At 38.2% G+C, this 27969-nt stretch overlaps 1 protein-coding gene across 1 annotated transcript in view; it reads right to left on the reverse strand.

The window, feature by feature from the left end:
• The window catches only part of DNAH6 (dynein axonemal heavy chain 6), a 172262-nt gene that overhangs the window by 94754 nt on the left and 49539 nt on the right, over window positions 1-27969 (reverse strand). The window contains exons 31-41 of the mRNA XM_088130049.1: window positions 22858-23006; window positions 22204-22311; window positions 20180-20735; window positions 19383-19505; window positions 18575-18757; window positions 16113-16256; window positions 14145-14366; window positions 13036-13183; window positions 7509-7666; window positions 1689-1820; window positions 629-800 (exon numbers count right to left, since the gene is read on the reverse strand). Coding sequence (XP_087986175.1) covers window positions 629-800; window positions 1689-1820; window positions 7509-7666; window positions 13036-13183; window positions 14145-14366; window positions 16113-16256; window positions 18575-18757; window positions 19383-19505; window positions 20180-20735; window positions 22204-22311; window positions 22858-23006 — 2095 coding nt within the window. The remainder of the gene's footprint in view (window positions 1-628; window positions 801-1688; window positions 1821-7508; window positions 7667-13035; window positions 13184-14144; window positions 14367-16112; window positions 16257-18574; window positions 18758-19382; window positions 19506-20179; window positions 20736-22203; window positions 22312-22857; window positions 23007-27969) is intronic.

A 27969-nucleotide genomic window follows, 5' to 3' on the forward strand; every position in this document is an offset into this window, starting at 1 on the left:
GAAGCCAGCCTGACCTCCACAGAGAGACTATTCCACATTGTTGGCACTACGACAGAAAAGCAGCAGAAAACCTCCTTGTCTCAGATCCAAAATTTGGGAAATTTGGGAAATTCATATACATATATAAATACTAATTCATTTTTATTTCTTTGTCACACTTACAATCAAATTAGTATTTCCATTCAAGCATATGGTATATAAGTTATATAAATATGTAAAACTGAGCATATGCTTGATGACTAGAGAGGATTGAGGGAAGCAATCTCAGTAGTTTACCAAATAGGGTTGATTCTATCCACTAATTAAAAAGGGCAAACCTATCCACATTTGGAATGTTGACAGTGTAATTGGTGCTCGCACAAAATGGCTGGGGGGGGGTACTTTACTGTAGTCACCCAGGTTCTTCCCACCCCCAGACATGCTTATGGGACCTACGTGGGACTCAAGAGAGATTCTTAAAAATAAAGGTGTTGCTAAGTAGGCATAGGACTGGAATTAAGTACACCTACTAACTAGGCATAGGATTATTCTCTATATTTATAGAGAAGATGTGAGCACAGAATTTGTACTACAACAACAACAACAACAACAACCACAACGATTACTTTATGGAATATATATACCTTACCTTGGACACACTTTGACAAATCACGTAAATTAAACACATAGTGAGATTTTGCGGGTGTTGGGAGCAGATCAATACTCATTCTTTGATATATTTCAACAGCAGCCTCCACTATACTACTTGCACACTGCTTTACTGCTTGGGAAAATTCAGCTAGGAAGCCTTTCAGAATAGCCTAGACCAAGGGAAAAATAATATAAAACACAAAGCTAAATATTTTATTTTGTTTCTTTCTTTTACAACAATTTTGATTTTAAAAATTAGTAAAAATAAAGCTCTAGCTCTATATCAACAGAAAAAAAAAACCCACTCTGTAAAAAGTGCTCAAATTCTTCATCTACTCTGAGTACAGGTATGCCAACTTCCACATGTACAAAGACTCCCCATTCATTACGATTGAAGGGACAGTTCATAGTTTGAAAACAAATTAAAGCAATAGGGAAGCATGTGAAAGCAATGGAACTCTGTCTCATTGCCAAAACACACAAGCTGATGGCAAAAATTCTATTGTGCATCAGAATGATTCATCTATTCACAGCTGGAATATAAAGATTTGGCTTGCACTGTTGCTTTTAAAAAAAAAACTTTCTTTAATTTGTAAAGCCACAGAAAGAAAGACTTTGAGGGTATAGAGATCATTATCTGTACAAACAAATATTAAATGTACTAGTACGTTTTAGCCTGAGAAGCTTTTCTGCAGAAAAAGATCTGAAAAAAAGAAAATTTTGGCAGTTTGAACATAAGACAATCATGTCTAGCCCTGTTTGTTTGTTTATTTAAAAGATGTGTATGGCCACCCATCTTAAGAACAGAACACTCAGCAGCTCAAAACAACAGTAAAAACCAGAAGAACAATTAAAACAATAAATCCAAAAACAGAAACCTGACCTCAATTGTTGATTTATACAGGTATATTTGCTCCTTTATATTCTGATTTAAGTGAAATTACCAACAGATTTAGCCCAGCTGTGTGAGTCTAGCACCACACAGCAACATGCTATGACAGAAAACCCAAAGAAATATATATTTTTTTCTTTTTATGTACACAGATGGTGGCACTGACCTGAAAAATTTGTTTAAGGCTATGTTCAGAGGGTGTTGGAAGGCACAGCATAGCAAAGTGTCTTATGAAACGTGCGGTAACTGGATTACGTCCACCACCAGGAGGTGCACAAGCGGAACAAATTGTTACATCCTGGGGGAGAAGATCACAAGATGATTTGTGTCAGAAGTTAATACTGCTGACTATTAATCTGCTATTAATCCTATAGATCCCTATTTCAAAGAATATATTTTTAAGTAAACTATCACTCAACATAACTGATACTCTATTTTTACTCTAACTTTTAATTTGGTATCAAAATACTACGAACATAAAGATTTAGCTTAAGTTTGTATAATTCTGTGCTCTTCTACAGTTTTGGATATAAAGGAATCCAGATGACTTAACACAGAGAACTTGACGACTATTGACCTAGCCAAGTGCAATAATAATTTGATCTGAAAACCGCTGTTCTTTAGTGGAATGTTTCTTCTGGTCTTTGAATTCCAGAAAAATTCAGCAGACTTTACCTACTTTACAGCATAACCACTGACTATACCAGAGATTCATAAATCAGGAAAACAAAATATGTAACTCATTCCATACTTCATTTTTCTTAATCTACACCTGTCAAAATAAATGTTAACTCCAAGTTTTCACAACTTTTTCAAAGCATTTAGAATGGTCATTTATAAATATTTTGCAACTTTCCCTTCCTTCCTTCCTTCCTTCCTTCCTTCCTTCCTTCCTTCCTTCCTTCCTTCCTTCCTTCCTTCCTTCCTTCCTTCCTCCCTCCCTCCCTCCCTCCCTATCTATCTATCTATCTATCTATCTATCTATCTATCTATCTATCTATCTATCTATCTTTGCAAGGCTCACACAGCTCCTTCAAAGGCTGTTCCTGGCGCTCTGTACATGTGTGCCTGCATAGGCACTATGTTTTGCTAACTGTCCCAGCAGAAACGTTATCTGTGAATGGACATGCAGAAAATTAGAGCCAACCTTCAAACCAACTGTGTGGCCTTGCAAAGGATGCAGATTGCCTTAACACTTTGAAGGGAGATGCTTCATATATGCCCTGCAAAGCACTTCTTCGGAAAGCTTTGCATAACCCTATGCGCTATGTCACTACATCTTAGTCCACTTCTTCCAAAGTAAAGCTGCGTTCTAGTAACTCACCATATTATTTGGCAGCTTGCCAAGGATATGATCAGTTGGGAGAAGAGAGCATGCAAAGGTCATGCTATATGCCATATCATTATGCTCCTTTCAGCTGTAATTGTCATTTGCCTCTGATAGAGGTCTGGAAATCCAATCACACTGAGAAAAGGTCACCTTCACCCATTCTCCCTTTCAGCATGGTAATGATGGGAGGGATTGGAGAGCATTGGGTATCTGTGACGGCCTGAATAGGTTTTAGGCCTTAGGCTGCCCATATATGCCAAGACATAGAAGTGTCCAGGAGATAACACCATTAAGAGTTTTCTCTCTGAAACAGAATGGATTACAACACAAGGTTGTTTTTCCTGCAAAAAGGAAACGATTTATCATTCTTGCCTCCATTCCTCCTGAGGGTCCCTCCTGCTAGTTATATCTGATGCAACCTAATATTTTGGCTATTACTACTACTATCGCTGGTCGCATAGTCAGCCAGATATTTAAACTGGATTTGGCATTTTAATCCACCTATCCAGTCCTTCCCAAGGACCTGGGATAGGCAGATGTTGTTTGACAGTGTTAAAGGTATTGTCACAGGATATAAGCTGTTCCAAGTAAAGCTGCCTTTTGCAACTGACTGATGGTGATTTTGTCAATGCTGATGGTCTTCAAATGGTGCCCCAGATGTTTTGGGATTGCAACCAAGGTGTCTATTATTATTGATACTACCTTTGCTTTCTTTTACCACAGTTATCCTACTTCTATTTGCAGGCCTTTGTATTTTGTGATTTTCTCCAGTTCTTTCTCTTCTCTTCTACTGTCTCCAGGTATTGGAATGTCCACTATCCAGTTGTTAAGTCTGGGGTGTTATGTGGCAGGTGCTTGTCTGTTTGAATTCTAAAATCCCAAAGCACTTTAGCTTCTTCATTTTCTATTACTTGGTCTGTTTTGTAGTCCCACCAGTTCTTGTGTGCAGGGAAATGGTATTTCTTGCAGATATTCCAAGCACCATTGTTGCTACTTTGTCATGCCATTGCTTGTGTGATCTTCTTGCAGCAGCTAACTAGGTGGTCCACTCTTTCTTTAGTTCTTTGTATAGGTGGCATTTGCTATCTGTTGCTGTCTTCTCAATTCTGGCTTTATATGCATTTGTTCTTAAGGCTTGGTCTTGTGCCCCCAGAATTAGCCCCCCTGTCTCTTTCTTCAACTTTTGTGCTCTTAGCCATTGCCAGGTCTTGTTGTTATCTGCTTTGACTGCTAGTTTTTTTGTGCACTGGCCATGTAATACTTTGCCTTGCCATGTCTCTTTTTCATTTGGTCTTTCTTATAGGCCAGTCAGTATTCAGTAAGCCTTCATGATATACTAGCTTCAGGGCATCTTTTTCACTGTCCTTCAGATATTCATCAAATGGCCTTTTTTCTTCTTCAACTGTCTTCTGCACTTGCAACATTTCATGCCCACCTACTGTATGCTCCTTGATAAGTAGACTGTCAATGTTGCTGCATTGATGAAGGGCATGATTCATTGTCATTATTTTGCTGGTCTTCCTATATAGGGTTTCTAGTTCTGTTTGAGTCCAGTCCACTATTCCAGCTATATATCTAATGACTGGAATTGCTCAGGTGTTAATTGCCTTGATACTTCCTCCACTGCGTTGGATTTTAAGTTCTTCACTATCGTAACCTTCTTCTTGACCTCAGTGTGCTTAGTGTTATCAGCTTGAAGGATGCCCAGGTATTTGTAGTGATCTTCTTCATCCAGAACCTTGATATTATTTCCATACAGCATCTTGATTCCTTCAGTTTTCACTATTTTTCCCTTGTTGATGGTAAGGGCGGCACTTTTGTCCAGTTTAAATTCCATTGCAATATCTTGGCTGTATATTTGGACATGTTGAGCAACGATTCTATTTCAGATGGTGTTTCTCCATACAGCTTCAGATCATCCATGTAAAGGAGGTGGGATAGCCTGTCAGATGTTTTTGATGTTTGATAGCCATGGCCTGACTTGTTCAGGATTGTTGACAGAGGAATCAATGCAACGCAAACAGTAGTGGTGATAGTGAATCTCCTTGAAAGATTCCTCTCTTGATATTAACCTCTCACCACTGACTAGCAACTGTGTCTTCCATTGTGCCATTGATCTTTGCACAAAGCTTCTGATGTTTCTACTGACTCCTGTTATTTCTAGGCACTTGATTATCCAATCATATGGCATGGAGTCAAATGCCTTCTTGTGATCAATCAAAGCTACATTCAAGTTGGTCTTCCTTCTCTTGCAGTTTTCTAAAATCATCTTGTCAGAGGATCTTTTGTTTCTCTGCTGTTTGGGCGGTTTCCTTTCTGCTCAGATGGAAAGAGCTTGTTTTCAACTAGATGCTGTTGGACTGCATCAGCTACCACACCAGTTGGCAATTTGAAAGTTGTTGGTAAGCAGGTAATTGGCTTATAGTTGCCTGGTGCTGCCCCTCTTGTTGGATCTTTCATTATCAGGCAGGTTTTGCCAATTTCACCTCCTTGCAGTATGTTGTTAAACTGCTTGGCAATGAGTGGGTGCAGACCAGTCAGATGTTTCAATCAAAAACCATGCAGTTCATCTTCACTTGGGGCTGATCAATTCTTGATCTTCCTTGAACTTTTCTCCACTGTTTCTGCTGTTATTACAAGTTCTTTCATTTCAGCTTCTTTTTTATTCTTATCCACCTCCTTTATCCAAGTTGCATTCTTGTTGTATTTCTTTTGGTTGTCCCATAGCTGCATCCAAACTGCACTGTTTCTTCTTTGTCAGGTATAGACTGGTTCATTGCAGTCTCTCCATTGATGGATTGCTAGAAACAGTTCTGACTCGACTGAAATTGGAGATTCTGCCTATAGTTCATATAGTTCATATCTGCTGATCTTTTTGGCTACGGCTGTTATTTGCTGCTTTATTATTTCCAGTGCTTCCTTGATCTTCCTTGTTTCTAGGTGATATTTCTTGATCAGGTATTCTTTGGTCTTCTTGTTCTTCAGCTTTTCTTTCATCTGTTCTAGCTTGCTTCCATCTGATCTGAGCATGCTGATCTTATTTTCCAACCAGCTCTTCCATTTTGGTGGTGCACTGTTTGGCTTTTGCTTGTTTGTATGTTGATTTTGCATCCAAGGCATTCAGTTATAACTGCAGCCATGCTGTACATTAGTTGGTTTGTTTCTTGCAGTGAGCTGGTGCTTATAATTGATATTACAATATTGGCATCTTTTAATACTTGTGCTAGCTGTTTCTTTGTAACAAGCTTCAATGAAGGCAACCTTATTCTGTTCTTTTTGTGCTGTTCTAGATGCTCAATTATTCTTTGCTTCAATTCCTTTTGTTTTTTTAGTTAGAAGGCTTTGTTCTTTCTGAGGGAAAGGCAGAGGAAAGGGTGCCTGGTTTGGGAATGAAACAGCTCAATAGCTATGCTGGTTTCCTCTACTGCCCACTCTCTCTGGTTTGCCTCTACAGTCTGAGCCACTTCTGGCAAGGCTTCAACCTCTTTGCCCTGGGTAGATCTCTGCAGTCCTTCCAATTCTACTTCTGTGAATACTTTATTTTGTATTGTAAATCAATGTTGATCTGCTAGTCTCTGTTCTGTTATTTCTGATTCTGGATGTTGTTCTTTCTAAAAGTGGTGCATTCTTTTCAGATATCCTCTTCTCAGTGGACTTGATTTGTAATAGCAGATCATTATTTCTTTGTTTTCAGTCTTTGTATATTTGTGATGGATAAGCAACTTTTCTTCCTGTATTCCTGCAGCTGCTGGCCCTGGTTGCTCAACCAAGAGTCCTGCTGCTGCTGCTGCTGCTATTGTTGTTGTTTTTATTATTATTGATGTGTCAGGGCTAGGAGAGTCATGCTAGTAATGCAGGTCACTGGTTGCCAGCACTGAACACTTTCAGTCTGTTTTGGATTATGAATGGAAGGATTACATGTCAAAAAAGAAGTGCTAAACCTTACAGAGGTTTAACATATCCTTTTTTATTTTCATGTTAGACAAAAAATGCTAAAGAATGTACCTCTGAAAAGCAGCCATTTTGTTGTTGAGTGTTGGCAGTTTGATATGGGAGTTATCTGTCTGGACCAAATATATACCCAAAAGAAAATATCACAGATAATGTGTTATCTGAGCTCCCAGACAGAAGATTGGGATGCAGAGGTAATACATATGCCTGCATTGTCATTGCAGGAGTGTTCACATTTTCTGTTATGAACATAACTTCTCTCTGAATTTACTGGACCTTCTTTCTCCTGCTGCTACAATTAACCAGAGTCATTAGGAATTGGGCTGTATACAAATTTAAATAATAATAATAATAACAACAACAACAACAACAACAACAATAACAATCAGGAAATCTTCTGAATGCAATGACTCTTTTTGGTAATCTGCGGCACACAAAAATTACCAGATATACATAGAGAACAGCAGTAGATTAACAGTTTGTTCTACAGGGCAAAACCTCCATTACATTTAACACAGCAATGTGCCTTGCTTGTGTGAACTGGAGTGAAGAAAGTATTGAACAAATAACAAGCCTCAAAATCCTACCTGTATCAGAATCCAGTTTTTGGGAAGGAGGGCAGTAATTAGCACTGTTTCTAGCATGTTTATATTGAAACATGGGAATAGAAGAGTCAAAGACATTGGTAACTGAAAACAGACTTACATGGATTTCCTTCCAAAACAGCTTATCTCGATCATAGAATCCTCCAAAGTCCTGGTACTGTCTAAGTAGTTCAATAGGGGGCTGTGAGCCATAACGATCCAGTTTAGGCATGTTTAAATCATCCACAAAAATGACAACTCTTTTTTTCCCTGGTGCTCCTAAACAATACATGAGGAAAGAAAGCACTGCTGGTAAGCCTTCCCAAAAAATAAAGCTATATACACCAAATATTTAGTATTTTGGTGTACTGTTCTTGTTCTACAATTCTAATTCTTCCAAAGTTCATTTACACTTAGCAATGTTGAAAAATCCTAGAGCAAAGCCTTCCACAGGTAGAAGCCCTACCACCAATTCTGTGAAGGTTCCGTTTAGATCCTTGAGCTTAAATAGGTATTCCAATATAAGACAGAAAGAAACTGAGACAAGTTTCTCATTGTAGGCTGGAAAGAAATATGCCTGAAAGAGGATGGTGGGTGGATTGTCTGAAAGCACAAATGATCATTTGAAGAGCCACAGTTGAAGATAACCAGTCTCTTTCTCCCATGTACCACACATCTATACTTGCTGATAGAAGGGCAGACAGGTTATTGAAGACTGCCCATCTGAAACCAGCATCTGTCTGTGCTCTGGTTTCTAATGTGTAGCGTCAAGAGAAGATGGACAGTTAGCTGCTTGACAAATGTCAGGCAATGCAATTCCCCTGGGAAATCCAACTGAAGCTGCTCTGACCCAAGGGAATGAGACAAATGCAAACAGAAGGAAGCAGGTTGGCCAACTTATAGGCGTATGATATAGTAGTATCTGCCACCCAACAATACTGAGGAAGGATGCTAATAGTCTCCCGTTGGGCTATGCATAACAGATAAAAAATGTCATTACTTGTTGTGAAAGGGGCTTGGCAAACTAAAGAAAGTAGACAGGACGCTGCCCTAATGTGGAAACAGGATGCTCCCTTTGGTAGGAAGCTAACACTTGGACATAGCACTATTTTTTATCTTGTGAAAAAACAGGAAGTGTGAATCTATATTAAGGGCTGCCAGTTTATTTCTCCTATGGTCTGATTTAATTTCTTAAAGAATTGAGAATTTTATTGATAATGAAGATAAATCTCATGCGGGCTAGGTTTGAACGATTTCCACATTAACACCAAGAGGACAACAGATAAACTACACATAGGCAGAGAGGAAGTTTTCAGTATATATTTCACTGACATTTCAAAAGCGTTTACTAAGAAAATATCTAATTTGTATCCCTAAAGATATACTGTATAATGTTTTTTAACAAATTTAAGGTAAAATGACTACCTTAGAACAAATGGCTATGAAATATAAAAGACTATGTGCAGTGACTATGAGCAAGATCAGATCCTCAGTTCTAAGTAAAAATAGAAACATGTTGTCTCGAACTCTGCATTTTTGAACCAGACAAGGCAAACTTATGTCAGTGGCAGAGAGGGACCAGTCTGCAAAAATCAATTTGGGGTAATGACCAATGGTATTATATTCATGGGCACTATAATGGTCACTAAACAGCTGTCTGTAGTAAAACCTGCTAAGGCATCTCTGATGTGAGACAATTGCCAAACAGGATGAAGACATATGGCAATGTTTTAACACTCTTTCTGTGGAAGGAATGGTTACAAGAAAGCTGATCATTTCCTTAATAGGGCTTGCTTAGGTAGGAAAGATTGAAAAGACTGACTAGCCAAACAAGACAAACTGAAGGGGTTATACTGATGGGGTGAGAATCATCAGAAGCCATGCAAGTCACAGAGAAAAAAACTGAATCAGGTATACTACTTCTGAATGCACCCAATTTCATCATCAATAATGGCATTTAAAAGGCTATTTTCAACAAATAAGAGGTCTTTAGCCTTGTCACACATACTCCTGAATAAGTCCAAGCACCAAAGTCATGCATGCCGGAAGAATTCAGTTTGTCAAACAAGATTTTAACACCACAACCACTATGTATTTGGCAGAGTGGGACTGCTGACTAGCTGCCACCCAGAGGCCTCATCTGAGAAAATGTTAACCGTAACTAATTGATCTTCAAGCAAGTATTGAAGTAAGGCACACAGCTCTCCTAAAGGAAAAAAAAAGGGCAGAGTGGGTCTTCTAATGTGAATTTTTGCCCCCCCCCCACATTGACAATAACAAAATAGGGTTGGTGGTGGGATGAAGAAAATATAGCAATTATTTTTTAAAACTGAACCTAAAATCACTGAGACATAATCAAATAACAACAGCAAAAATATTGAGTAAGAAGGCAATCATAAATATTAGCAATTTGGGTTGGAAACTGGAATGTTTTATATGTGCATACAATAAAGCCTGAGAGTGGGACTATAACCTGAACAAGTATTAGTGAAGCAAGATTGATAGCTGCAACAGAAATGAGATTTATTTATAGGAAATACACTATAGGGCTTATCAAAGTCTAGCCCTTGGCTAACTACATTGTACCAGGAGAAGAGCGAAAGAGCATGTGATCCTCCATTTGTGCAGAAGTCAGAACTGAAAGGATCTGAGATTAACTTCCTTCAGATAAAGAGCAGATAGACTGATGGACAAAGAGGAGACACAGAGTACATCCTTAACTCTCCATCTACAACCTACTGTCTCCTTGTGGTCAATGGCTCATGTGGCACTAAAATGGCAGAATCATTGGATTTGGATCTCCAAGACCTCCAACAATTTGGCAATCTGTGTATATACTGCATGTTTCTGGTAGCCTTACATTTCCACAAACTTTTCTAGGTTGCTTTGCTTCCCCACCCCCCAACCCCAGTGTTCCAATCCTTAGCTGCTCTTCAAAAAGCATGCCTCTATTTCTGTCTTCTCAAATCAAATATTCAGATACATCAGATTTTGATTTTCACAATCTCTAATTGTTGATCATGCTAGTTTGAGATTATACATAATAGAAACCCTAAACTTATGGAAGGCATCAGATGGGGGAAGGCTATTTTATATATGTGTGTGTTGACTCCTGGTGATTGCCTAGACAAGTCCCTGCAGTTTTCTTGGCAAGATTTCAGAAGTAGGTTGCCATTGCGTTCTTCGTAGGGTTGAGAGTGACTGGCCCAGGGTCACCCAGCTGGGTTTGTGCCTAAGGCGGGACTAGAACTAATGGTCTCCCAGTTTTTAGCCTGGTGCCTTAACCACCACACCAAACTGGCTCTCTCACCAAACTTTATATATACCATGCCATAACAACATATTTTGTGTAAATTAGATATTTTTCCAATATGTTACATCACATTGATAAGGGATCTGGCTGACATTAAAAGATAATCACAATACATACAATGGCATATGCTAAGCTAGCAGGCCTCTGCTGAGCAGTGATCAAATTAGTACTGTGATTTTGCACTTCAGTGAAAAATGTTAATATAGCATTTTCAGAACAATTGTGAACATTAACAATTAATTGATTTAGAAACAGAAATTGTCAGATGTTCTGTATCCAAGCTTTGGTAGGACTAGCAGTGGTAAACAGATTGTTTTATCTACTGGATATAATGGTATTTACCGTATTTTTCTGACTATAAGACGATACTTTTTTCTAAAATCCTTACGCTAAAAATTGAAGGGCGTCTTATGCAAGGAAGTAAGCCGAAGAGAGAACCGCGCAGTTGCAAAACTGCCCATACTTTGTCTCTGCAAACAGGCTTCCTCCTATTGCTAGCCTCCAATCACGAGTGAAATAGCTTGACTCTGCAAACAGGCTTCCTCCAATCACGAGCCTCCAATCACGAGTGAAACTGCCCATACTGTCTCTTCAAACAGACTTCCTCCAATCATGAGCCTTATGTAACTGACGTCAGCTGATGCTGAACAAACCAACTGGAGGAAGTCTGTTTGCAGAGACAAGCTATTGGCAGTTTCACTTGTGATTGAATGTAATCAGTTATGCAAAAGAGCATGGAAATATTGCTGCAGAGAGACGGTTTGGACCTCCTCCCACCGAGTGTATCAGGTCAATGTTACCTAATTACTAAAATAAAAATGTGTTCTGTACTATCTTTAAAATATTGATTTCTTAATTTTGGGTTGGAAAAGTGGGGGTCGTCTTGTACATGGGGGCGTCTTATCGATGGAAAAATACGGTATCTTACATTTTCTGGTGAAGGTTAGAGAAAACTATGACAAAGTCCACCAGCAAGTTCAAAGCTAAAATCAGGCATGTCAGAGCAAATTGACAAGCAAGGAGGCAGACAGACAGACATAATATGTAAAATAAATAGCCTAAAAGATGCAGTAAATCATCTTTATGATCTCTTCTGGCAATACGTTGTTAAAAGTGGAGAACAAAAGAAAACCTTGGGAATTTTGATAGGATAAAGCAACAGAAGATGAATGTTCATTGGAGTTGAAGAAAGCTCTGCATAGCAAAATCTTTTTACCTTAATTGCCTTTAGTGTCACCTATACAGCATCACAGTCACTTCCATATAAGGCAGGTTTCTCTAACCTGGAGTTCATCAGGTCTTTTGGGGGCTGAAAATCCCAGAATTCCCAGCAGTGAATACTGGGAATTGCAATTCAAATACATCTAGAGAAAAGCTGCTCAAGGGAGCTAAGCCCTGTGGGTCCTGGCAAAAGTAGATTAATTTATAAAGGAATTTTGTGAAGAAATATAGTTTATTTTGTCATTTCTGTTGAAGGCAAAGGGAGGAACATAATTCATCCTCTTTTCCTTAAAGCATAATAGATCACCAAGACCAGAACAAAATATGGCCAAAGTATGTTTAGGTCAGAAAGCAAAACACTTTTCCTCTCGAACATACCTACTGACAAGATTCATACAGAGTATGAAGCAAGGTCCCAGCACAGAACAACACATTTCTGCAAAAACTTGCCTATCCATTAGAATTTGGGTTTTCAATCATGGCTCTATCCCAAGATTTAAGAAGTGGAAGGGTTGGGCTGTCTATTTCCCACAAATATCCATATTATTCAGGGGTGGGCAGCATGTAGCCAGGGGACCATGTGCCCTCCCTGCACCCTGAACATTATTTGTAATTGTGTTTGTATTTAGTCTTAAGTGAAAAAGAATTGTACTGTGGTGTAATATTAACATTATTTTATAAACAGGGAAGGGAAACATATTTGATAAACATCAACAGTTGGGAATTCCTGCATAAAACAGGGAAGAGAGAGGCTGACTGAAAAACCCTCATTAAACAGAAGCTCAGGTTAACAATGATAGAACGTAAGATGGATATATTAGATTTCTCAAGTGCTAATTGTGCCCTCTTGTGTTAAACTGTTGAAGTATATAGTATAATATTACAACCTATATTCACATTTCAAGTCTACTAAGTTTTCTTTTGCTGTTACTTTGAGGTATAATTATACTATTTCACATTCAAACCTGAGTCTGGGAGCAGAATATTAATGAACTGTCCCCATCAGAAGGCTAATTTTCTTCAAAATCTGTTAGGTGATCAAGTGCTACACATATGAGCCAACCAAACCAAACCAAACCAAAATAATCAAGTACAAGACAAAGAATGTAATTACCCAAAATATTTTTTCTTTTTTTTTCTAATTTTGATTCAATAATCTCTTGTGTCCTGGCTGAAGAAGTCTGAGCAGAGAAATTTAGGTAAACAGGAACGTAGCCGGCTTCATCCTGTATTCTGTTAAGCAACGATCTTGCAACTACAGACTTGGTGAAAGAAAAGGTAAATAAATAACAGAACGTATAATAGATGTAGTAATTCCCTCTAATATTTATAGTACTGCTACATATGTAGCAGAGCACAGAAACCTATGAGCAGTATTACATTTCCCAATCCTATTTCTTCCATTTCTGAGGGCCCACTGCTACAAAAATTTTCAGACGCACATTTTTTCCCCTCTCCCCATTCCCACTAAATAAGGGCCTCAACAAGTCTTCAAAGTGTTTATAAAGCAAGATTTCTTTTCCTTTTTCCTTTTTAGCTTAATTGATTATGTGGTAACCTTTATAATGAAGATGAATAGTGGAGAATTAATTTCCCAAAATGCAGAAATTATGACTCTTCCTGGAATCCTTCACACTCTCCAGAAATTTCCAGAGTTAAGATCAAACTAGATGCAACACTTCTCAAATCACTTGGTGTTGCCAACATATGTGTCCACTGCTCCAGCTGCTTTTGTCAAAATGACAAAAACAGCTTTGCGCCAATTTGCTGCAAGTTCCACCCCTTTGGAATGTTTGTGCCATGCCATGGCACACATTCAAAGGAGGTGTGGCTTGTGTGGCTAATTGCAGAGATGGGGAGAAAAGGGTTGAGTCAGATTGGGACTGTGTATGGAAGGCTACAGATTCGAACTGGGAACAGGATATAAATGGCATTCATAATTGAAAAACAGTGATTAAGCCTGCAGTAGGAAAAAAATGCTCAAGTCTTCTTCTCTACTTATGATGCCTCATCTGGCTCAGAGCCCTTGTGTTGTTATTTCTTAAATAAAGAACAGTCACACAATGCCCAACTGTATGGTAGGAGTCGTAACTAGTTTGGGCCTTATTCAAAGAATGCCTTAATAAACCCTCTTTTAATTTTTTTTTAATAAATCCTTGGGAATCTGCTCTTTCATTTTCTTCAAAACCAAATAATTTCAGTATGTAATCAAATAATTCTTACTTTGCCAACTCCAGTTATTCCTGTGAACAGCACTGAATGTTTGACAGCTAGCAATTTTTCCATCAGAAAGCCATAGCGCACAGTGTCAGTGGTAGGAACAAGCATTTCAAAAAAAGGTAGCGTCTGGCTATATTTAAATGTTGGTATAATTCGCTCCCAAGGATCCAAGCGTTTTATATCATAATCAATGTAAACACTCCACAAATCACCAGAAGTTGGAAGCTAGAAGGCAAAACAGTCATGTTAACGTTCTACCAAGGACTAAGAAGAAAGAATGGAACGTATAGGAAAATGGGAAAAGTTCTATTACGGATGTAGGAGTTTTGAATGGTTTTACCCCATAAACTACTCAGAATCTTTGATCCATAAGCCCCTGTCAAAAGTACTAATACATTCTTGGATTCTTCCCTAAATAATGAAGGCAGAGTTTTATTATCTTCAGAATTTACCATAAAAAACCTCTATAGCAGGTATTACAGTATACATTTTGAATCATCAAAGAATCAAGGGTAACTTTATTTATTTCACATGCTTGCCGGTTATATTGCATGGGGTTTACTTAAGCTTTAGTCCAAGGACAAATCTTACAGAGATTAAGAGCTAAAATGCTGTCTACCAGTCCTTCAGAAGATAGAAAACTACATCAATGATGCCATCAAGAGCTATGTCTTTATTTACTGTGAAAGATCTGGAGGGTAAACAGAGTAAAATCATTTGCTTCTCTCTTCTGCCCCCCATTCCCCCCCCCCCCGAAATCAGCTGCAAGTGCTGGAAGGGGTGGCAGGAAATGGGAGAAGCTGACTTTTTAACAATCTGAGCCTGTCAGCAAACCTGGAAAAGAGGTGGCAGGCACAGATTGGGTGGAAGGGTGTGTGTGTTTTCAGAAGATGAACCAGGAGAGAGAACCAGCCACTTCTCTCTATGCCGCTTTATGGCACAACTTCCGCACCATGCCTATCTGCTGTATTTAGGCTATTTTTAAACAAAGATTTAATGTACTGAAGCTGTGTTTAAAAGTAGCTGATCTAGGATTCTGAACCGCAGATATACTTGGAGACTTCATCATGAGGAACAGCCCAATTTGAAAGATCTGAAATCTCCTGCTGTCTATATTAGAACAGCCCTGGAGAACTGGATCCAGAGACCAAAGAGGAAGAGGGGTGCCTGCACCAACCTAAAGTAGCCAGTAAGTGCCAGACTGTTCATTTGCATACAGGTTGCCTGGCTGCAACACCAACTGAATGATTGGTGAAATGCATCAGTTTGCGTCCATGGCACAACTGCTGTAGCTTGCTGTTTGTTTAAGAAAACACTATTTCAGCACTAGAATACTTTATGATGACTTTAGCTATATCTGGTACAGGCTGGGAAGGAGGTGAAAGCAGATCTTGAGACACAGCAAAAAAAGAGACTGCTGATGCATGGTTAGGTGCAAGTGGGGAAAGGTTGCAAGTAGGGATGTCCAAACTGTATCATTTTGGGGATGGAACGTTCCATTTCCCTCCAGAACATGCCAAATGACTTCTTGATAATGCCATTTCAGGGATGGTTCCCAGATATAAATCCTTCAAAGGAGAAGCAATTCAAGGTGTTCCAGGCTGATCCAGCCCTGAAACAGGCTAGGAAACTGGTCCAGAACACGTTAAACATTTCCAGTTCAGTGGATTTACTTTCAGAAACTGCGGAACCATCTCCAGTTCAAGAGGAGGTTGAGCAAGATCTACAGAGAAAGAACTTTCCAGAGTTCCAGAATGTTCTCTTCCCAAATCTATGAATTTTGTACATTCCTAGCCTAAATATCATTTTAAAGGGATATATGTTCGGGGTATATCTGAATCCAGAAATACTTGTGAAGATCTCTCTTTATAGCTTGAAATAAAGGAAAAAATACTCTTGTTTTATTGCAATGTGATAATGCACAGCATTCCCACAAATGCCACTGTATTACTCCCACAATATATTCCATACCTTGGCATCAGGATTATCCTCGAATTGCTGCCTTACAAATGTATCAAAAGCATCCCAACAGTTCTCAGTTATATTTCCACCCACAGACCACAAATAACAGAAGACAAATGTCTGGCACACGAGAGAATTTAACCGTGATTGTTCCTGTTTATATAGGAAAAGATAATTAGAGTTAGGTGACTACAAACACGAATTTGATAGAAAATAATGTAGGGAAAAAAATCCTTGAGGAATATGAAATTTGTAAATTTAAACTTAATTTCCCTGGGAAATAGCATGCTACTTTACAGAATGCATGCTCCACACATTTTGAGAAGTAAAAATATTTGGTAGATAAAACCATATGCATATCTTATATGCATATGCTATAATATTTAAGAGTCATGCCATTATGGTATGGTGCAACTGCCCAGACTTGCTCTGCAGTGAAATGGGTGCTGACAAAGTTGAAATATAAACAAACAAACAAACAAACAAGCAAATAAATAAATTTAAAAAATGGTTGCTAAACAGGGTAGTCGTTAACCAAGGACTATCTGTATTCCTAAATATTAGCCTGATTTTTCCCATTTTGAGGTGATTAAGAAGTAAAATGGATGCTTTAAGCCGATGTAATCAATTTCACTCATTAACCACCTCCCCTCTGCAAACCAGTCCAATTTTATCATAACATTACCAGCAACAGCCCTCGCAGATCACACACAGAGTAGAAATAGGAAGTATAGTCCTGAGCTGAAGAAATGTTGATTGCCTTTTATTTCCATTTATTGGTAACAGAAGAAACATGCTTAAACAGCTCAGTTTTAGGTTTATTTCTATAGCACCATAGTTGGAAATCTTGAGAAGACCACGCACTAAACTGGAAACAACCCACAGGAGGCATTTGAGAGTGGTGTCAGACAGAAGGGAGGAATCAATAATTACAAGTTCACACTTAATCATAAACCATGGTGCATGTCTCCTGCAAACTTAATCTGAAGAGCTGTCATGAAAATTCAACTGAAATGAGATGAACTGAGAAATTTTAAGAAAAAATGAGTTCTGATAACATCGTCAAAATTTATCTACACATTCACAAGTTTCCAGTAAGTTCTCCTAGAACAAAAATGTCAAGGCATATTTGGAATCTCCTGCTTGGAATACAGGTGGTCCTCAATTAACGACCACTTGTTCAGCGACTGTTCAAACTTATGACTGTGCTGAACAAGGGGTAGTTACAACCGGTCTTTGGAGTTCTGGCCATTACAACATCCCTGCTGTCATGTGATCATGATCTGGGTGCTTGGCACCTGGATTGTGATTAAAATGTTGCAGTGAGCTGTTGCCACATGATCATGATTTCCAACATTCTCTGCCAGCTTCCCACAGCAAAGTCAGTGGGAAAGCTGGCAGGAAGTCAGAAGTTGTGGTCACGTGAGGTCCTCTCTTAACAATGGCAACCAGGACTGCTGTCACCAAGCAACATGGTCACATGATATTGCACTTTATGACCACATTGCTTAGTAATGGTAATTCCAGTCCCAATTGCCATTGTAAACCGTGGACTACCTGTAGTTTCTAAGCAGCAGTATGAGAAGAAGTATAAGTATAAAAATAGAATATACTGAAATATTTGTCTCTGCATTTTGTTTTTCATGGTACACAAACAGAAAGGCTGGGCCAAGCAAGCAGAAGGCCCACAGCTAAGCTCTGCTGGCGCTGGGATCAACTCCATCCCATTGCTAAGCGATGTGGTCATAAAGTGCGACATCATGTGACAGCATCACTTACTGATAATCCCAGCAGTCCCAGTTGCCATTGTAACCCCTGGACTGTGCCAGTCATTAAGTGGGAAAGAGTCCCAGGCAAGGAACGCAGGGGTACCACAGGGGTTGTCACAGACAGATGCTATGGAGCACTGGTGTCAGCCTCCCAAGTAGCCACTCTATGTGGGCGGGGGTTGCTGTGGGTGTGTGTGCGCTACGAAGCATGGGAGGGCATGTGCTATGGAGTGTGGGCAGGCGGGGGATGCTATGGAGTACCAGTTCCTCCACCAGCTCTTCCATGGAAGAAAAAATGGTGGAAGTGACTTACGGGAGGGATTTGCAACCTGCTGGCTTCCCCATTGGCTCTGCTTGTGGGAAGCTGGCAAGGAAGATCGGAAATAGTGATCATGTGACCGCAGCTTGCTGCAACGTCACAATCGTGAGCTGGGCACCTGAGTGCCCAGATTGTGATCACGTGACCGTGGGGGTGCCGCGATGGCTGGAACCTCGAGGATCGGTTGTAAGTCCATTTTTTCAGCACCGCTGTAACTTTGAATGGTCACTGAATGAATGGACGTAAGCCGAGGACTACCTGTAGAATAGAACAATAATAGGGATACGTTAAAGTTTCCTATACTGTTTTTAGACCTATTAAGGCCTCCTATGTAGAAAAAAAGAAAGAACAAACCACACAAACAGTAAAGTAAATAGACATACCAATTTCAAACTGGGTCCTCCCTTTCCAAGAAGCAATGACTCCAATAAGCAGCAAAGAGTAGTAACTTTACTGATGTCCACTTGCAATATAGCTTGGAAACACTTTTTGCGAACATATTTCAGACCATCTTCAACATAACGGGAAAAAAGTTCAAGCAAATATGTTCTTGTTTCTTCATTGAGCTAAACAAAAGTCAACGCACAATTATTGTTTCCTCACCAACTCAGAAAAATGTACAGTTCATAAGAAGAAAGCAAATCTGATATATTAGTGTATATAGTATTGCACTCTAAAGTGCAGCGTCCCTATGCTCAGAGGGAAGATACCAAAGTTTATAGCAATTTTTAAAAGCCAATTCAACTCCCCCAAAGCAAAATGAAAAAGCAGATTATGAAGACTGAGAATCTCCTTCCTTCCTTCCTTCCTTCCTTCCTTCCTTCCTTCCTTCCTTCCTTCCTTCCTTCCTTCCTTCCTTCCTTCCCTCCCTCCCTCCCTCCCTCCGCCCATCTCAAGATTTGGACAGCTTACAACAGTATACAAACATTAAAAATAAATCGGATAGCCATCAGATAAAGCACAGTGATTGCCCAATGTAGCTTAGGCACCAAAAGCATGTTTAAAAAAGAAAAAAAAATCAACATCTATTTGAATGCCAGAAGAAAGAAAGCCAGGTGTACCTCTGGGACCAGTGTATTCCATAAATGCAGGGGCTATAACAAAGGCGGCCTATAATTACTCAGAGAATATTCAATATCAACAAAAATGTACAAAATGCTTACTTTTTATTATGTACTATATAAAACCTACCTTTTCTTCAAGGCCTGCCATCCATGTTTTTACATAGGGGATCCACTTCAGTTCATCTGGGTCAATGTATACCATTCCACATCGGCTTACTGTGGCAGGTGAAGCAACTCTTAAGTCTTCCACCTAAAATTCAATCATACAAGAGTAAAAACAAACAGGAGGGGATCTAGAGTACAGTACTTCTCAACTATAGTAATAACATTAAGGGAAGGTTTATGCTAGCCCTGTAACTGTTGCAAAAAAAAAACCCCAAAACAAAAACCTTCCATTGCTTATAATGGAAAAAAATTACTCCCCATCCTGGAACATGAAGTTATTGGTATTCCCTTCTGGCCCACCAGTTTGAGTCAACAGCACATTGGCTTTCTTCTGCCAGTTCTGGAGACAACACAGAAGACAGTCATATCAATAATTACAAAAACCTAGGCTATGTGTAAATTTAAACCTAGGCTATGTGTAAATTTGTTGTTCAATTCCATAACAATGCAAGCAAGATTTTAGGCTACATCATATTTACTGCCTCACGTAGAAGAAATACAAGAAGCAAAAACTTTGAAAACAGCAATGGATTTCCCCAATGCTAAAATATAAGAGATAAGCTTAGAGCTCATTTTTCCATTTGAATAAGACATAGCAAATAGAGGCATATACTTTTATCCAACTCAAATTAGTTTTGAAGATTTGAACAAATGCTGCTCTTGAGAAAGACACGGTAACATCTCAGTCATACCAGTCATATCCAGTCATACCCTGAATGTAGTAGTAGAAGATCCATTAAAACTAAGAATGTAAATTACCTCAAACATCATATGGATGGATGGTGTGAGTTTGATTCTTTCACTGTTAGCCAAACAAAGCATCTTGTTGTCATCTAGAACCGTGTTCAGATTTTCAATCCATAGTGCATCCACAGGCCCATCACTGATGATCCATTTATGATCTTCAGAGGTGTCAACTACAGCAGCTCGGACACTAAGTGCCATTAAACCATCTTTCCATTCCAGGGTTAAATTGTTAACTTCACCATATAGTTCACCCATAGTTATTGATTTAGGATTCAGAATATAAGTTTTAACTGGCTGGAAAAAATGATATTCCTCACCTGCTTCATATAAAGTTCCAAGCGTATCTGCCAAAATTTGGTAAACTGTAGTTTTTCCACCTCCTGTTGGTCCTACAAGCATGACACCATGCCTTACCAGCATAGTTTCATAAAGTTGAATCACTTTATGAATCATAGTAGATTCAGGCTGCAATCCTTTGGAAAGCATGGTATCTATTATTGTTGACTGCAGCACTCCATAATTATGTTCTGGGATTATGACTCCAGGAAAAAGGTCAGATATAATTCCACTAAAAGAAACAAAGCACAAAAGATTTGCTTATTTATTTACCTTATTGGTACCCCATCATTACCAGTGCAAAATTTAAACTATCAAAGAGAACAATAGCTAAACATTTCACATAGCAAATAAAGGGAGGATTTGAATTTAGTTGTTAATTCCCCTAATTCTCCTTCTCTTTTATTTATTTACTTATTTAATTTATTTAATATCTATTTTTAATTCCATCTCAACCAAGGTGGTGACTGTGGGTGGCGAAGAATTCTAAAACAATTAAAACAATTAAAAACAATACAAAAATAAATATATACAGCAGCTGAGAAAATTATCATAATAATTATCAATATAGCCTAGAGATAGGGCTCTTAACACATTTGGGGCCCCAGGCCCAAGCACATAGCCAGGTCTTTAAAGCCTTACAAAAGGCCAACAGGGTCAGGGCCATCCTAATCTCTGAAGGAAGGATGTTCCAAAGGCAGGAGCTACAGCAGAGAAGGCACATCTCCTGGTCCCCGCCAGCCAACATTCCTTGGCTGATGGGACCCATAGCATGTCCAACCTGCTGGACTGAACTGGACGGGTAGAAAATATTGGGAAAAGACATCCCTCAGGTAACCCAGTCCCAAGCCATGAGGGCTTTGAAGGTGACAATCAGCACCTTGAATTGCACTTGGAAACACACCGGCAACCATGCAGTTCACGCAGTAGTGGTATTATACATGTTGCATATCCGAAACCACTTACTACTTTTGTCCCATCGCTAAACAGAAATGCTGACAGACATGGTTAAATAAAAGCCAAATTGGGGGGGGGGGGGGCTTTATTCCCAAACCATGGCTGGTATACAGAAATGGGCATAACTAGCTAGCTGTAAATATTCCAGAGGAAAAATAAGAAGCCCAGATTCAAAGCTTTTAAGCCTAAAATTGCCTTGTACTTGCCTCTTCCGTGAATTCAGCTAAAGCAGTCACGGAAACACATTAGCTAGGATATTAGAGATGACAGCTAGAAACAAGAAATATTCTTATGAAGTCTGGATTTCCAGTTTAGAGGTACTCACTCATCCAGCATTGTCATCAGAAGCATAACTGGACTCTGCAGCTTAGCAAATCTTCATCTGTTTAGCTGATATACTAGTCACGACCCAGCATAAACAGAAGCACTCTTGCTATGGTTATCCAGCTTCTGATAACCTCTTGCCTGGATTATTACAGTACAGTGATCATGGGATTGTCTTTGAAACAACTGTAGACTAATTTCAATCATACAGAATATACTTTAAGATTCTTAACTGGGACCAAGGAATGTAATCAAACTTCATCAGTTCTTTAGCATCTTTATTGGTTTAAAATCAGTTTCTGGATCCAGTTTTAAGTGCTTTTAAATGCCTAAGAGTTTAAGGAAACCATCTGCTTTTATTTTTATATAACTGTGGATCGTATAATGAAATAAAAAGTAATATTTAACTTAAAAAGTACCTGAACAAAACAGCATCATCTGCAAGAAACTTTGGGAGATTGGAATCTCGTAACGCTCTTATTAAAACAACATCTTCATTCAGGTTTGGATTCTCTCTCTTTAGTGATCTAAATTTACAGAAAACAGTATTTTAAGCTTGTACATTAGTATATCAGTTGCATTAGACATATATGTGCATGGCAAGTTTATAAAGGTTTTCTCTAATAATTACAAAATACCTAATTCGTAGTTATCAGTTAAAGATCTGTACTGGATCAGTAGAACAGCTTCTATTATATAGCAGTGTCCTTTCTCCCTGCTAGATGTTTAACACAGTTTCTATTTCATAATCATATACATAACTGCTAATATAGACGAATTAAGCTTCATATAAAAACAAACAGTGGATTATTCTGTTTATTATATACCAAGTTATACATACCTGTCATAAATCATATAAATTTAAAAATATATAGTGGCATTCATTGAAAGCATTATTGCACAAGAAGTTACACATAACCAGAAATAATTTTATTTCCTATACATCTACTGTATAAAGCTTTCCCCTAACAACAGAGGAATGTATCAGCCTCTGCACACTTAGAGCTCTACAAAATTGCTTGCTAAAACAATAGTTCTCGTGAAATTGTACTCCATAGAATATGATATTTTACCCCGCCATGACCAACACAGATTTGACAGCTCTCATTCCAAAATCATAGTGGTCTTGCTGGGAAAGCTGTTCACTACAGAGTTTATACATCTGAGTCATCTTCCTTGCAAGTATTTTACTTGATTCAAATCCTTCAGAATACAGAATAACCTGAAATATAAAAAGCATTCTTACAAAAAACAAATCTTAAGCATAACTAGGTAACTAGTTAAAACTTTCAAATTAAACTGTGGCAATATGCAGTCCACATGTATTATCTGCAGTAATGGTACTGATTGTTTTCTTGCTTATTGTGGGCCCTCAAGCATGCAATACCATCCATCTATGAAGCATTTTAAAATTAGTTTTTTTAATATAAAACCATACATGCTGGATTGTGCAAATTACATAGGAATATATTACAAAAAATACTTCTATTAAATAATAATTACAGTATGTAATATGTCCACATCTACAAAAGCAAAATAGTAAAAAGCATACTGTATAAAAGAAACAACATTATATCTGAAATTATAAAAACTTTTGTGATGAATGAATTGGTTGTTGTTATTTACTTGATTTGAAATTGAACTTCCCAGTATCCATTCTTTGGGCAACTTATTATCACTTGGTAGAAAAAAAGTAAAATAAATTGTTAAATTCATAATTAAAACCTAAAGTTCAAATCCTTAGTTGCGCTCTGGTCCTCTTGTTTAGTGCATATAGTAAATATATTAAATTATTAAACTGTTAAGAAGAGATAATACATTTGATTTTAACTAAAAGGCTAAGAAGCCAATTACAAACCTATTATCTTGCTTAACAAAATAAGCAAGCTACTACGTGCAAAATATCTTTATTTAAAACTATTGTATTGGGTCCAAAGTGAAAATATTCTTGCTGAGGAGCAGGAGTGATCCAGAGGGGATCATTCAGCCTTGAACCATTGTCTAGTCTTGCACCATTTACCCAAAAAATACTCCTCACTACCTAAAGGCCCCCTTTTTGCAAACTTTGTGGATTGCAAATCAGATTTTTAATTGATTCTAAGGGGGAGGCTATGGAAAAAAATACAGGATAAAAGATTACTGCTTACATAGACTCTTTATTCTAATACCTTACTGAGAATTGGATGCTCCCACTCTGGAGCAGTTACCACCCAGAGAGGGGTAACAATCTATATATTAATTCAATAATACAAGAACTCATGTCTTCTGCTCATCACCCTCCAATGTTGGCAGATTGTGCAATTCCAGCTCTACTATATGCAGGCACATAGTAAAAGATCAGGTTAGGGACAGATCACCATGGAGAAAATCTATCTATGTGGTTGCTAAGAGTCAACAGTGACTTAATGGCATGTAATCAATCAATCAAAAATAAATTATCAGAAAACAAAAGTGCTAGTTTTTGCATGACACTGCTATAGGATTCATAAATGGCAAATTAATGGGATCACAACAGAACAGGTGGGTACTTACAAATATCTTGGGGTGCAGTTCCAGTCCTCCTTATCTTGGAGTACACATTTCTTTTATCAGGCCAGTATTGCTTAACATAGCTCCTTAGCTATCTTGAGATATTTCCATTAAAAGAGAGCATATTTCTGCAGCCTGCAAGGTCTTTCTTGCTAAGGCTATTTTTTAGCTTCTTTGTGGTGTTCAGATTTGTACTTTTACAAAGTTTTATATCCTGGAAGCTGTCCAGTTCAAGTTTACAAGAACTATCCTTGCAATTCCAAGATGCATCAAGAATGCTGCTTTACATTTGGGAACAGGTTTGGTTTCCATGGGTGCCAGAACCTGGTACTATCTCATTAATTTCTGGTTAAAAATTTTTTTTTTCTCCATGGGTCTGGCTTCACTGGTTCTCAGAGACCATTTTAAGTCAACTTGCCTAAAAATAGCTAATAGCAAACGATAGTCTTTGGGTCTCTCTTTGGAGAGCCTTTGCTCACTAGGATTTGAAAATGCCAGAAAACATAACCTGGGTATGTGGGATATTTATTATCAAAGTAGTTTAAGCCTAGTATCTAATTTCAACTCCACAGCATGTACATGCCATTGTCCTATCTTTCCTCCATTCCAGTTCTGAAATTTCATTGGGAATTCGCCTTGGCCAGGTTGGCCACAGTATGCCCTGCAGTCTGCGGAATTGTTATAAAAAATTCCCTCTACATTGGTGCTTATGCCCATGTGGAGATGGCTCGGTGGAGTCCCCAAGCCACATGCCCTTCTGCTGCTCTCTTAGCAGGGAATGTTAGATGACATTCATTTATATGAAGAAACACCCTAGTAGAGAGCACTAAAGTTATATGTCACTTTTTCTGTCTGACCAGGTCCCTGATGTATCTTCCCAGGTTGCTTGATTCTGTGCTCTGTTTGTTCTCTTGGTTCCACTTATGACTGAAGAATAGTATTAATCTGATTGCCACTATTATTTGTATTGTTATATTATGTTACTTTACTGTATTTTATGCTTACTTTTTATTTAAATTTATAGATTTTAACTGTATGTTTTTGTATATATGTGGCATACGTATTTGATCTGTGTTTTCTGGCTGTAAGGCCATAATAAAGATGATGATATTAAATTACAAGTCCATATTTATGAGATTCCCTATCAAATGCATTGAAAATGTGCTGTGTTTAAAAATGAAATATTGTATATTAAACTACTTGTTACAAATAAGGCACAATAACCAAAGTTTTAGAAAAGGTGTTATTTTCTGATAGGTATTTACCAGTCACAGACCCAGACTGTATAAAAGAAGATACAGCATATAATACAAAGTACAACATAGCATGCTTGGTAAAAGGGCCTATAATCGTGCTTAGTCTACTTACTACTGCTTAGTGAATGACACACAAATTCTACAGGCTACAAATACAAACTTTGCCACAGCAAGAGTCATCTTGGGATCTTTATTCACTAAAAGAAGCTGCAAATAGAATTCTTCTACTGTATCTGACATATTTTAGAGGGGTGTGTGTGCAAAATGCTTTGTTTTGAAAAACCTGAGCACATTTCACAACTATTCTGCCTTAAGCGCAAACATGCTGCTTCAAACATTTTGGAAACGTTTTGAACTTGAAAAAAATGTTCCAAGCTCAAACCATCATTTCAAGTTCAAACAACTTCCAAAATGCTTTATACAAAATATTTTGCAGTTGAACAGCAGTCTTGCACTCAAAACAGGACATTTTACGTTTTGGAACAAAAGTTTTTGCATACCCAGTCTTGGGTAGGAGAGAATCACTGGTTGCCTTTTGAGTTCCCCAGTTTCTTCTAACTTCACAACAATGTTCTTTGGCTCCCTACTTTTTAGATCTGTTTAGGATTCCTCCTACATGAAAACTTTATCACCAAATAAAAACAATATCAATTTTTTAACTTCACTGATTGCCATTTATAACATATTGCTGTAAGAAAATAACAACCTGGCTTGTTAAATGTTGAAGACTAACACTAATTCCCCTCCCTCCTCCAACTCATGCCATCTTGAATGTTTCAACATTTCTGCAGCATTTATATTGATAGGCATATGCAGTTAAAACACTTTCTGACCTTCTACCTGCAGCCATAATTAGTTTATACACTTCGTCCCCCAAGAGAGTCAATTCTCAAAATTACTCTCCACTTCCTATCATCATCGGCTGAGGGATGGCTTCCAGTGGAAAAGAAGTATTAGGATTTCATTCTGCTTTGAAGCCTGACATCTGCTCTTGACACTCTGGACTGTTTACCCAGAAACAAGGGAAAAATCTCTATGCATATTCGGATGCTGTTTATTAGTTCTCACAAATTCCAGAGCTTAGTTTTGATTCTTGAATGCTTTTTGGCTGATACGGAAGAAATGAACTTCTGCTTCACCACAAATCTGACCTAGCCTGGATTATATTACTTGAAGAAATCCTAAAGATCTTTCTGTGTCATAAGCATATTGTGTGGATCACCAAAAAGGAGTGAAACACCACATGTATTTCAGAAACACTGTAAAGTATTGTTCATAGTAGTACATTAGTTTCTATTATGATTTTTGGTATCCAACTGCAGAGAAAATTTAAAGTGATTAATAGACCAAAGCAGCAATAAAGGAAACTCTCATCAAGCTATCTAAACACACACACACCTGCGTTGTTGAGAAAAATTTAATTTAGACATAACCTCCATTGAATTATTTCATGTGCAATTAAATGTTTTATTGGGTTGTTCAATATTCTGGTTAACTGCTACAACTACATCTGAGTAAGCTTTACGTTATTCCAAGATTTAAAAAACCTTGGAAGTGTCCAACTCAATTTTTTTCCAGAGCTAATCTACATTGTTTCCCATAGTATCTTCCTGACCAATCTGATCTGGCAGGGTTCGCACGCTCCAGGTTCCTACAATTAAACAATGCCATCTATTGGGACCCTGGAAGCATACCTTCTCTGTAGCAGCGCCTGCCTACTGGAATGAGTTTCCCCCCATGAATCAAATGGCCCCCACTCTACTGGTGCTTCTTTGCCCAGGCCTTTGGTAAATGTGACTGAAGCCCTCTTTTCTTCTTTTTCTCCGTTCTCATCTGGGTTATCTTTGCCATCTTTGCTCTTTTTTGTTTTATGTTGTTTTCTTGTTTAATTTTTTTTTTACATTGTGTAAAACACCCAGAGTTGCTGGGAGTCAGGTGGCATATAAATTTAATAAATAAATAAGTAAGTAAGCAAGCAAGTAAGTACAAGATTCACATTATTAACTGGTTCAGGTCTTTGGAGAGGTCAATTTGGCTAGAAATGCTTATCTCTTATTATCCATTCAACCAGACATCCTTTTGAGACAATGCGTATAAATCTATGCTGTAGAGTTGCAGTCATATGATTATGAGTAAACATAGTAGGAAGTACCACAGTCTGTCAAGTACAACTCTCTAAATTACAATTTAGAGTACCACAGTCTGTCAAGTACAACTCTCTAAATTACAATTTTCCCAAAAGAATATGTAACACTGCTGCTACTGGTTTCTTCCCATTTTGTATTATTTGGGGATTACTATTTGGTTTGCCAGTGCAGGAAAGTTCTAAATCATGACAATCGATGTTCTTAACTGCACCTACCTGAACTATTGACCTCAACAAACAGTGTACAAGGCACC

The sequence above is a fragment of the Python bivittatus genome, unplaced genomic scaffold (genome assembly GCF_059951505.1).
Source record: "Python bivittatus isolate LINGU-HERP-01145 unplaced genomic scaffold, Pbiv_v1 ctg000850_np1212, whole genome shotgun sequence".
In the NCBI taxonomy this organism is placed as follows: Eukaryota; Metazoa; Chordata; class Lepidosauria; order Squamata; family Pythonidae; genus Python; species Python bivittatus.